Here is a 12,262-nt window from a genome sequence, read left to right on the forward strand (position 1 = left end):
GGGGAATTGCCCTTTACACCCCTCAAACGAGACAGAGCGCTGTCTCAGGCACTGCAGCTTGTTGGAGGGGCGCTCCCGAGGCATCATGTATCAGGTAAATGGCTCCATCTTCCATGCCATAAAGTGTTGCTTGCTAACTTGTCTGTATTTTTCTCACCCATGCCAAGCGTTTACACAACCTTACAGCTCTGTCGTTGCATGTCATGCATACCCGCACCTCTGCAGGGCACATATTCAAGGTGCAAGGTACAATTGAAAATCTTGTGAAGCTCATATCTTCCAAAAGCTAAGCACTTCAAATCGTTCGAGTACAGTCTAACTCCAAGGTTCATTTTCACTTACGAACCCACAGGTTGGCCTCATAAAATCATCGAACAGGACAGCACAGAAGGAGGTCATTCGGCCCATCGAGTCTGCTTCGACTCTTGCGAAGAGAAATCCAGTTAGTCCCACTTCCCCGCACTTTCCCCACTTCCCTGCAATTTTTTCTCCTTCAAGTACTTATCCAATTCCCTTTTGCTAGCTACTTTTGAATCTGATTCCACCACCCTATCGGGCATTGTGTTCCAAATCTTAACCACTCGTTGTGTAATAAAAAAATGTTTTCATGTCGCCTCTGGTTGTTTTGGCAATTACTTTAAATCTGTGCACTCTGTTTATCGACCCTTCAGTCATTGGAAACATTTTCTTTATATTTACTCTATTTAAACCCTTCATGATTTTAAACACCACTGTCAAATCTCTGTTTAGCCTTCTCTGCTGTAAGGAGAACAACCCCAGCTACTCCAGTCTATCCACGTTACTGTAATCCCTCATCCCTAGAACTATTCTAGTAAATCTCTGCTGTACCCTCTCCAAAGTCTTCAGGTCCTTCTTAAAGTATGGTGCCCAGAATTGAACATAATCCTGCATTTGCGGCTGAAAAAGTGTTTTATATAGGCTTAACATAGATTCCTGGCTTTTGTACATGCTGCCTCTACTTATACAGCCCAGGATCCCATATGCTTTATTAACTGCTTTGTTAATGTGTCCTGCAACCAAGATTTGTGCACAAACACCCCCAGGGTCTCTCTGTTCTTGCATCCTCCTTAAAATTACCCCATTTAGCTTCGATTCCTCATTCTTCGTAAGAAAATACATCACCTCACAATTTTCTGTGTTGAGTTTCATCTGTCATATGCCCTCATCTTCCACCAGCCTGTCTATGTCCTCTTGAAGTCTGTTACTATGGGCCCAAATTTCCCCATGAGTTGCACCGTTTTTTTTGGTGTAACTTGATTTTTCTGGTGTATTTTTTTAGTTGCAAATATGGCCATTTAATTTGCGCCAGTGTAAGTGAGTTAGTTAGGTTTTTTGTTAGCTCATTTTTTTTCAAAAGGGGGGTTCCCAGCCACTTATACCATTTATGCCAATGTGGCCAGAAAAAAGTTGTACTAAACTAACTTAGGGCAGCGTATGTGTCCACTTTTGTCCATACAGAAAGACCTTACTTACAGTTAAGGAATCGGCGCAAGTAATTACATTTAAAGCACCACCAAGCACCAAACAAAGCACAAAAAGTAATAAGCAATTAATTAACAAATAAAATAGAAGGAACCTTGCACCTAAAGCACCAAGACCAAAGTAATCAGCAATCAATAAATAAAGAATAAAAAAATAGAAGGAACCCTGCACCTAAAACACCAAGACCAAAGTAATAAGCAATCAATAAATAACACATAAAAAAATAGTAGGAACCCTGCACCTAAAGCACTAAAATCAATCAGTAAATAACAAATAAAAAATAGAACTCCTACCTGAGGGAACACAGCGGGCAGCCGATGAAGGAGCCCATTTGGCCAGGGCTGGGGACGGTGTGCTTCAGCCCCTCCCACGCAGCCTGCCGCACGTTTGCCGAAATGGCCTGCCAGGAGCTACTGCACATGCGCGCAGACTCTAGCGCCGCCCCCCTATCTTTCTTCTGCACCACGCCAGCTCCACAGACGGCCCGAGAATTGGTCATGATCGGACGGATTTTTGGGGGCGCTACTTCTGAGGTAAAATGTCGGCGGCGGGGGGGGGGCTCGGAGGTGAGCTGAACAAAATCGGAGGGCCAAATTTGGGCCCTTTGTTCCTCACTGTTAAGTACACTTCCAAGTTTCATTTCAGATGCAAATTTCAAAATTGTGCCCGGTATTCCCAAATCCAAGTAATTAATATATATCAAAAACAGCAGTGGTGCTTGTACTGAACCCTGGGGAACATCACTGTATACCTCCATCCAGTCGGAAAATCAGCCATTCACCACAACTCTCTCCTTTCTATCCCCAAGCCAATTTTGTATCCATGCCCATCACTGGCCCATCAAATTTAGGACGGCAAAATTCGGATCCTTCGTGCTTGTTTTTTTGGTGCTACAAGTGCTGTTTGGTTCCAAAAAGGTGTTTTTGGTGCATGCACACACTTGTGGCGCGATTTATGTCAGATGCCACGTTGGTATAAGCGCACGCAGTTAACGTTTGCAAGAAGTATGCAGAGCAGGCAGATCTTGACATCAATCAGTATGCAATGGTGATTTGACAACACCAGTGCAATTTTGAAGCTCCATGCTCCAGCTAACGCCCTGCCATAACATGTAATTATCATTCTACAAGTGTTTGGTGCATTCTAAAGTTGTTTAAAGTTGCTAAAGTCTACAGGGTATGGTGTTACAGGTGCTGACGGACTTTTTCCTGACTTCAAGGCTTCTGCTCAAACCTCAGTTCCTGTTAGATATGGGTGCACTTGAAGGCATTCCCCTTGGAATACAGCACAACTTGAAGAATGAACAGAGGACATACAGAGCAGGACAGGCGACTGGAAGAGGGAGGAGGAGGAAGAGGAGTAGAGGGGGAAGGGCTCTCCGTCAGAGGCCATATCCACCCAGGGTGTTCAGGGAACAATTCTCTTACCTGAGCCTCAGCGAGGAACAATGTGTGAGACACCTGCAATTTGCTAAGGACCTTCTCTTTGGAATCTGCCACCTGTTGCAGCCACAACTGCAACCTCAGAGCAGGGCAAGGACTGCATTGCCAGTGGTTGTGAACGTGATTGTGGCGATGAATGTTTATAAGAACATAAGAAATGGGAACAGAAGTAGGCCATATGGCCCCTTGAGCCTGCTCCGCCATTCAATAAGATCATGGCTGATCTGATCATGGACTTAGCTCCACTTCCCTGCCCGCTCCCCATAACCCCTTATCCCCTTATCGCTCAAGAAACTGTCTAATTCTGTCTTAAATTTATTCAATGTCCCAGCTTCCACAGCTCTCCGAGGCAGCAAATTCCATCGATTTATATGCGTCTGGCTCCTTCCAGGCTGGTGCTGGAGATATTTGCAATAACTTGCAGTTTACTGACCACTGTTACACAAGGGAGGTCACTGAGGCTTTCTATTCCAAGAAAGCTAACTACATTTAATTCTCTCTTGCCAGCAGATGGAATGAGCTCAAGCCTTCACGAGGTTTGCAGATTTTCCCCATGATGCAGGGCGGCATTGACTGAATGCACATTGCTTTGCGGTCGCCGCATGTCAACTCTGCCATGTACTGGAATCGAAAGGGATTCAACTTCCTCAATGCCCAGCGGACGTGTGACCACAGGCAGAAATTCATGCAGGTCGAGGCCAGGTACCCTGGCAGCAGTCAGGATGTCATCATTCTGCGGCAGTCCGCCGTGCCAGCTGCATTTGAACCACCACGGTATACCAAAGGCTGGCTATTGGTTAACCAGGGCTGTCCGCTGACGACATGGCTCATGTCTCCAGTGAGCAAACCACTCACACATGTGCAGCTTGCATACAATGAAAGCCATGCTACTACACAAAATGTGATACAGTAGTCCATTGGCACGCTGAAACATGGACAGCTCTGGAGGAGCCCTGCAGTACTCGACAGAGTGGGTGTCAAGATTTGTGCTGGTCTGCTTCATGCTGCTCAACTTTGCCATCATGAGGGCACAGCCCTTGCCACCCTATCTCCAACCTCCCTTCCTCTTCAAATCCTTGAATGTGCTGTCTGTACCCAGCTTTCCCGCAACTCCATGTTTGAATCCTTCCGATTGTGTTTCTGCCACACTGCTAAAACTGATTAATTCAAATGATTGCATAATTCAATTTTTTAGTACAAAGTTGACTTAAACTTAACAGGAATAAAATCTCATCTCATCCAAAAGGCAGTGCCTCCGACCAATCAGCACAGCACTGAAGCATTAACCTAGATTATCTACTCAGATTCCGGAATGGGGCTGGAACCCATGACCTCCTGACTGCGAGGTAAGAGTGCAACCACAGAGCCAAGCTGACACTCAATATCCTGCTGGCAATCATCATCTGGATTCGCATGTACAGAATGGCACCTTCAATAAGGTACAGGAGGGCTACCAGTAGCTGCGGAACAGTAGCCCGGTAGGAGTCAGCGCCCACAGGAGAGGAAAAACTTGGAGGAAAAGAAGAAATGTAAGATCTTACATACCATATAGTCCCGTCTTTTTGATGCATGCACACCTAAACCTGGAGGAAGAGATTGTGTTTTATATGAAATGAAAAATAAAAATCAATAATGTTCATTGCTTTGCTGAAAATTAAATGGATAATCTAACCTGGGATGATGATCGACTGTAGAGGCAGTACTTCAACTCCTTGGATAGGATAGCTTAGAGGAGAATTGGGTTGGGCTATGATTATATTCTTCAAGGGTGATTCATTCCTGTTTTAGAAATGGGTCATTATAAAAATACAACTTTGAACATGCACTCGACTTTTGTTTTCAACTACAATAAACTTGAATCAAATGTCTGTTCATCAACCTGAAACAAACTCCGTTCCCTGGCCACCAACTCCATTCCTCTCCCTAGCCAGTGTCTAAAGCTTAATCGGATCATTTGTGACCTTAGTGTCCTATTTGACCCTGAGATGAGCTTATGACCACATATCCACTCGATCACCAAGATGGCCTACTTCTACCTCATCCTTGCCTTGTTACTTCTAGACTTGAATATTCCAATGATCTCCTGGCCGGCCTCTCACCCTCCATAAACTTGAGCTCATCCAAATCTCTGCTGCCCATATCCTGACTTGCACTAAGTTCCATTTACCGCTGTGCTCGCTGACCTACATTGGCTCCCTGTTCGGTAACTCATCAATTTAAACATTCTCATCCTTGTTTTCAAATTTCTCCATGGCCTAACCCATCACTATTTCTGTAACCTCCTCCAACCCTACAATTTTCCAAGATCTGTGCGCTCCTCCAATTCTGGCCTTCTGTGTATCCCTGATTTTAATTGCTGCACCACTGGCATCCGTGCCTACTGCTGCCTCGATACTATGCTCTGGAGATAAAGAGAGATGAGGTCATGCATTCTTGCCAATTGTGCTTCTCCGCCATACTTGAGTGCCTCAGCGGGGATTCCCCCTGCTCCTAATGCCTTGTGTTCTTGGGCTGACGGATAGTCTTTTCTACCTCGTGCTGAGATGGTGGCAGGTAGTATGCTGCGGGATGGAGTCGAGGACACTCATGTCAAAGGCAGAGTCTCGATTAAGGAGATCTTTGAAGTGCTCCTTCCAGCAGGCCCTGACTGCTTCGGTATTCTTAATGACTGTCTCCCCATTCTTGGCCAGCAGTTGGGTAGGGCCTTGGGTTTTTGGGCCGTAGGTGGACTTAACTGTGGTGAAGAATCCTTGCACGTCATGGCTGTCGGCCAGCTACTGGATCTCCTGGGCTTTCTCTACCCACCATCTATTGTTTAGGTCGCGGATTTTTTATTGGACCTCGGCCTTCAGCCATCTGTAGAGCTGCTATGCTGCTCCTGAATTGGGTTGCTGCTTTAAGAAAGCTGCTGGAAGGAGAGTGCATGCCAGGAGATCTCAGAGATGCCGTAATTGTGACTATCTTTAAAAAAGGGGACAAGTCCGATTGTGGCAACTACAGAGGAATCTCCTTGTTATCGGCCACTGGGAAAGTCATTGCTAAAATTCTCCTCAACCGTCTTCTCTTGTTGCTGACGAGCTCCTCCCAGAGTCACATTGCATAGCGCTAAGGGAGGCATTGTACACCTCACTTGGGTGCTAGCATGGGAAAATCCTGCGCTAAAGAGCTGGGCTGGGAGTGATCCGAGAGGCGCCTGGGAAGGAAAATGAAACCGACCCCCACCCACCCCCACACACAAAAATATTCCCAAAACTTTGTCCATGTCACCACAACATAACTAGCAAAAAAAATTAAAAGAAAAAACAATCACTTACCTTAGAAATCCAATACTTACTTCTCTGCAGTCGACATCGTTGGACGCCTGATTTCCCAGGCGTTCACTGTGGGGCGCGCTGAGGGGCGTACGGGTCGGACTGAGGTAAAAACTCACGCCGGTGTTGCAACCAGTTGTGTTGCACACCTGGCGCAGCTCTTCCGGGCGGTGCTGCTCCACACCGCCGCAAAATTGGACCCAAGGATCCCTGCGGGGCGTTGGAGGCTGACCGTCCAACCAGAAGACATCACCATCGCCATTTCTGCCACGCCGGGGTGAAAAATGGAGCACAGAAGACCCGAAAATCCACCCCATAGTGCTTACAGCACGGAGAGATGCCATTCAGCCGAATTGGTCCACACGTGCCTCCTCTCACATCTCTTCATCCAACCATATCCTTCTATTCCTTCCTCCCTATTGTGTTTATCTAGTTTCCCCTTAAATGTATCTATGCTAGTCGCCTAAATTATTCTTTGTGGTAGCGTGCTCTACATTCTTATCAAGCTTTGGGTAAAGAAGTTTCTCTTGAATCTCCTTCTGGATTCATTAGTGACTATCTTATATTTGATCTAGTTTGGACTCACCCACAAGTGGAAAGATTGCCTCCACACCTATCCTATCGAACCCTTTCATAACTTTCGTATACGCTGATGACATTGCCTGGGCCACGCAAAACATGAATCTGTCCATCACCGAGTAGACCCTGACCAGTGATTTACAGAGGATGGAGGCCTACTTCTGCCGATGGCGACTTCGGCCAAACCCACAAAACACAGTCACCTCGACATTCCACTTCAACACAAATATAGCAAACCAAGCTTTGAAAGTCTCCTTTTGCGGCACAGAGGAAAACCATGCCAAAAAACCCTCCTACTTAGGGATCACGCTGAATCACACCCTGTTGTATAGACAACATCTCCAGAACCTTGGGAATAAATTAAAAAGTAGGGTCAACTTGATGCAGAAACTCATTGCATCCACATGGAGACCAGATGCTCAAACCCTCCATATAACATCACTCGCCCTGGTGTATTCAACAGCGGAGTACTGCTCTCCAGCATGGCTATCAAGTCCACATGTCAAGTCTTTGATGTCCAGGTGTATTCTATGTGAACAACACCAACAGCTTGGTTGCCCGTGTTTGCAAACATTGCACCACCACACCAATGCCACGAATATGTAGTCGCCAGAGAATACAACCGATACACCAGCAAAGACATGCTGATCCAGGCTAACTTGAACAAAATACCATCAGCCCATCTCAAATCTAGAAGGCCATTTTGGGCCATCGCTGTAACTCTTCAGCGATCTTCCTATTGTGTTCCTAACAGAGATGAGACTGCACACAGGGAGGTTAAAGTAACAGTGACCTCAGTCTTTATTAAGACACTCCAGAGTGAGGAACAGGCCTTAGGGGCCGGCTTATATACTGTGCTCCCAAGGGATTCTGGGATCCCTGGGGACTTCAGGGGATGCGCTCCCTGGTGGCAGAACATGGGAGTGCATGCTTTACAGATACACAACACTTCCCTCAGCCTTGATCACCAATGGTGCAATGCTTGGAATGGATTCCTTATAGAGGACCCCACAGTACAACCTGAAGGATCAAACCTTCCGTGCAAACATTGGACAACCGTCAACCACCTCAGAACCGGTATTGCTAGATGCTGCCACCTTCTCCATAGATGGAAGATTAAAGCATCCCCTTCATGCAAATGTGGAGCTCCTAATCAGACCCTGGAGCACATCACTGAGCACTATCCTCAGGAAATTGACAGTCAGCCTGCTTATTCACACTGTTACACAGATCACTTTGGCCTGAATATCTGACTTAGATGTTGACAATTGATTTGCTTTGCTACAACCATATCAAAGAAGAAGATCTTGGGAGACCTCTATCAGGTCACCCCTCAAAGATTCAATGGGCTGTGAGTTATATTCTGGCTTCTGACCAATGAAACCTGGATTCAAATCCAGCTCACACTGAAATTCTCCTGTGTCTGTATTGGTCCAATGTGAAATTAGTTTGGGCAGTGCCAATCCAGGGCATGTGCTTACAGCATAAGACTGTTGTCATATTTGCATTAACAACAGGTCAAGAAATTGTGGCCTTCTAAGTTTGGGGTTGAGGAAGAACAGAAGGAGTTTTAATCTGCATCCTAATCTAGGATTACTTTGGGTAGATTTGAACTTTTGGGAGACCGACTGTGCGTTTTGTTAGTGTTACATATTGCTCAAAAGAACAGCATTTTCAAAATTAGATACCTCTTTCTGTGTTGTTCATACTGCAGTTTTCTCCTTTCTTTGACTGATAAAATATCTTTCTGATCATAAAATTTTTCCAAAAGCCATGGTCTCCCAATGTTACAGCTGCAATTATTTTTGAGATATGACCTGTAGAGGATTTGAAGTTGACATTAACCAAAGTGACAAATAAAATATCTGCTCATTATAATCACATTCAATATATGTATCGCTGCATTCATTCATAAGACAGATCCACTTAACCATTGATACTGCCCTTGCCAACACGGTTTGGAAATGTTTTAACCATTCAATAATAATTGTCGAGAACCCAAGTGAACAGTTAAGAGGTTTGGGTTGCTTCACAGTGATGCAGCGTTCTCAACTATTCCATTTTGTCCCTCGGCTCTTGGGTAGGAATGTGTGAGTATTTAGTCACAGGTTTAGACACCCAATTACTTAGCAAAGCACTTACAAAAGGAAAGATTTTACTGTTTACCTTCAGCTGAAGCATTGCTAGCTGTTACAAGAGGGTTTACCTTGTCAGCCATATCCAAGTGGGATTAGTTGCCTCAGTTAAATAGACTTCAGAATCATTATATGATCTTGTGAATGATCAATCGTGTTCCATAAAGTATTCATCATTTATTTTTTAAGCTTTAAATCCTGTTCTACAACTGCTGCTTATCAATTGTTTGTCTTGACTGCTGATTGATGCTGTCTCCTAGATCAGTCCATTCACCATTGGATGTCGATCATTCAGCCATTAGGTTCCTGCTCTTTAGAATTCTCTTCCGAACCATCTTTCCTTGCTATTTCTCATCGTACCTTCAACGTTTTCACTAATGGTATTGCACAACATCGCTTTCCAAAGACAGGTGTAGCCATTCTATACTATGGCATCATGAACCAGTTCAGGCATGATGTCCATTTGGAGCAGATATGCAGTCCTCCCGGAGAAGGGCTCAGCATTGGCAGGGTAAGGCAGGGCTCGTACTGAGAGCAGCTTTGCTCTACAGTTGAATCATCTCCATAGATTAGCTGCCAGTAGGCGGGCACTACCATCAGCCCTGGTGCCTTGCAGGATGCTCTGCTCATTCATGTAATACCCAGGCAAAGTGCATGGGATCTCCAGGAGCTGATCTTTTATCGGCACTGGGTGGGTCAGCAGAGTGGGTGCATCTCCATCAATTTTAAAAGCACTGTTCGGCAATAGGATTAAGGGTAAAATTTCTGTAGCGCCCGAATAACTTTTGAAGACTAGAAAACGTAGCACTAGGTGATAATGATTCACTCCTGCCGGGACATTCAGCTTTCGCACTCCAAGAGGAAAGTGGATCAAGCGCTAATCACTTCTGTTAGTTGTCTAAAGGCCGAGAATGGGGCGGTCGCGGCAGAGCGCTGAACAATGTGGAGTTCATTTCTAACGATATCGGAGGCTGCTACCCTTGCTTAAAGGGAAGGGCCAGTGATGGAGCACAACCTACTTCGCAGCATTTCTGCATTGCAAGGTGACCTGCGCAAAACCATCACAGCCCCAAACACTCTCAGCAAATGGAAGGCCTGGCCATCTTCCAGCAATGAAACAGCAAAGACTTTCAGCAAGCGCCAGACTGGTGCAAATAATCAAGTTTCACCTTCCTGAAAACCAATTGCTTTAATTACCGATCCCCAAGGGGCCAGCCGAGTTGACACCACCTCCTCTTCCTGCCATTGTTGATGCCTGGCAATACAGCAGGCAATTTTGCATCTGGGGCCGTAATGGGACTCTGCACAATTCATGGCATCATGATCTGCAAGGCGCTAGAGGCCCCGGTGGAAAGTGTTAGTGCCAGCATTACTGGCACTGAAGATCGCAGACGTCACTGAATTCGCCACGCCTGATCGTTAACACCTTAATGTCCTGTTACCATCGCCTCCCACCCCCCTTGCAGGCGCTAATAGGAGGCATTAAGCAGCCGAGTTTCACCCCCTTAGTGCTGACAATTGTCTGCTTTAAATAAAGAAAACTTGCAACAGGTGGACTCAAAACAAAATTCCTTAGATCTTCCAAGGACAAAATTAATATATATTACATTTCTAAAGTGGGATTAATTTCACAAATTGCATATTATACAACAAGGCTTACCAGCTTCCTCCATATGGAGACAGAAAGGTTAGTTTTTCCCATGGCGTGATGTTTAAGTGCAGGTTAGCAATGATATTCTTATTTTTCATGGTGGGAATTAAATTCCATGATGTAAGAAATTCCTTGTCAAAGAATATCACGAGCAAAACTGCCGCCATTAAAATCAACATGATTTGACAAAAAGTTTTGTTTTCCATGCTGAAAAAGATACAATTAAATATTTGAGTTAAACATCATTTCAGAGCCTTTAGAAAGAATTGTACTTTAGTTATGATACTCATTAATCAGAATTTCGCTTTTTGTAATCTTTTTATTTATCCAAAGTAATTGGGATTTTAGCTTAAGCATAAATCTAAGAAACATGATGAAAATAGATACTACCCTGTGCATATTTTGGAGGATTATTATAATTCATGCTCCTTATTATATGGAAAAACTCATTAACTATCTAAACAGCTAAGATTTTGGGAACTGGTCAAGTATGCTGTTGTATATATCTGCCCAAGATGGATGTTTGAACTAAACACAACTTGTTTGACTACAGGCACAGGTACCAAGCAGCTTTATTTAGCTTTTGCTTTGTGTGAACTAATTGCAGAATATCAGGATATGATCGACATGTTTGTGCAAGAGCACTGCTAGTTGTGCATTGCCAGTCTAAACTAATTGGGCTGTGAAATAGGTATTCTTTGTGGGAATATTGGCTGGGACTTTGCATTTGGAATAACAGTGAGGTTATTAGCATTTACCATTATTAAGGAGCAATTCGGAAAGCAACTTCCGGCATCTGCACATGTGCAGTTAAACATAGAAATCAGGAAGTTGCAGTCCACGATGCCCTGCTCCTGCACAAGCTTCGCTACACTGGTGTCTCGCCGAGAGACTCGGCATTAAACCACATGAAGGGCTTGAATTCACGGTACTTACTAATTATATTCCTACCGAACACACCAGAAATAGTTAAGGCTTGTCCATTCAAGTGTACGTGAATTTATACCGGCGTGGTGAGTGTTAATTACTACCGAGTAAACTCTTTTACCACTTGTACGAGTAAACTGTGGAGTCTCTTCCACTAGATTTTAATTATTGTTGGGGAATTAGAATAATTAAAAATTACAATCATTTTTAAAATTTTTTTCGTTCTGTCTCTTTTATCACTCTCTCGTAATCATGTCTTTCTTCCCTCTATTTATTTTGCTTTCTGTGCATGTTTTTACATTTAATTAAATATTCTAACTTACACTTCCTGGTTTTGACTCTGCGTGCCTCAGTAACACTTCTTCCATCTGATTGGTTGAAGAAACACGCTCTTGTCCTGCTCACACAGATCCCAGATCCCCTGTAGAGGTCACTGCGCTGATCCAATTTTAAAACAGATTAGGGATCCTTGATTCTTACCTCGTTAAAAGCTTAGGCACTCGGGAGTCCGATGAGAGGAGAGGGAGAGGGACAGCACGAAGCTCTCCACACCCACATTCCTAACTAGCAGCTCGGCGGAGTAGGTAATTGGCCTCAAGTTATCCAAACTGCTTGCCTCCTCCCCCCTGGGCTCAGCCAGTCTATCAGCGCCACAAATAATGTTTTAAACCACACACGTTGCAATCGGTAGCTGGAGCTGTCCGTCACCAGGGG

At 44.6% G+C, this 12,262-nt stretch overlaps 1 protein-coding gene across 1 annotated transcript in view; it reads right to left on the minus strand.

Moving 5' to 3' along the window:
- The window catches only part of LOC139233840 (beta-1,4 N-acetylgalactosaminyltransferase 2-like), a 37,974-nt gene extending 27,195 nt beyond the window's left edge, over positions 1–10,779 (minus strand). The window contains exons 1-4 of the mRNA XM_070864424.1: positions 10,631–10,779; positions 8,524–8,652; positions 4,618–4,724; positions 4,491–4,528 (exon numbers count right to left, since the gene is read on the minus strand). Of these exons, the coding sequence (XP_070720525.1) occupies positions 4,491–4,528; positions 4,618–4,724; positions 8,524–8,652; positions 10,631–10,719 (363 nt within the window). The 5' untranslated portion in view covers positions 10,720–10,779. The remainder of the gene's footprint in view (positions 1–4,490; positions 4,529–4,617; positions 4,725–8,523; positions 8,653–10,630) is intronic.
- Between the last annotated feature and the right edge of the window lie 1,483 nt (positions 10,780–12,262).

The sequence above is a fragment of the Pristiophorus japonicus genome, chromosome 21 (assembly GCF_044704955.1).
Source record: "Pristiophorus japonicus isolate sPriJap1 chromosome 21, sPriJap1.hap1, whole genome shotgun sequence".
In the NCBI taxonomy this organism is placed as follows: Eukaryota; Metazoa; Chordata; class Chondrichthyes; family Pristiophoridae; genus Pristiophorus; species Pristiophorus japonicus.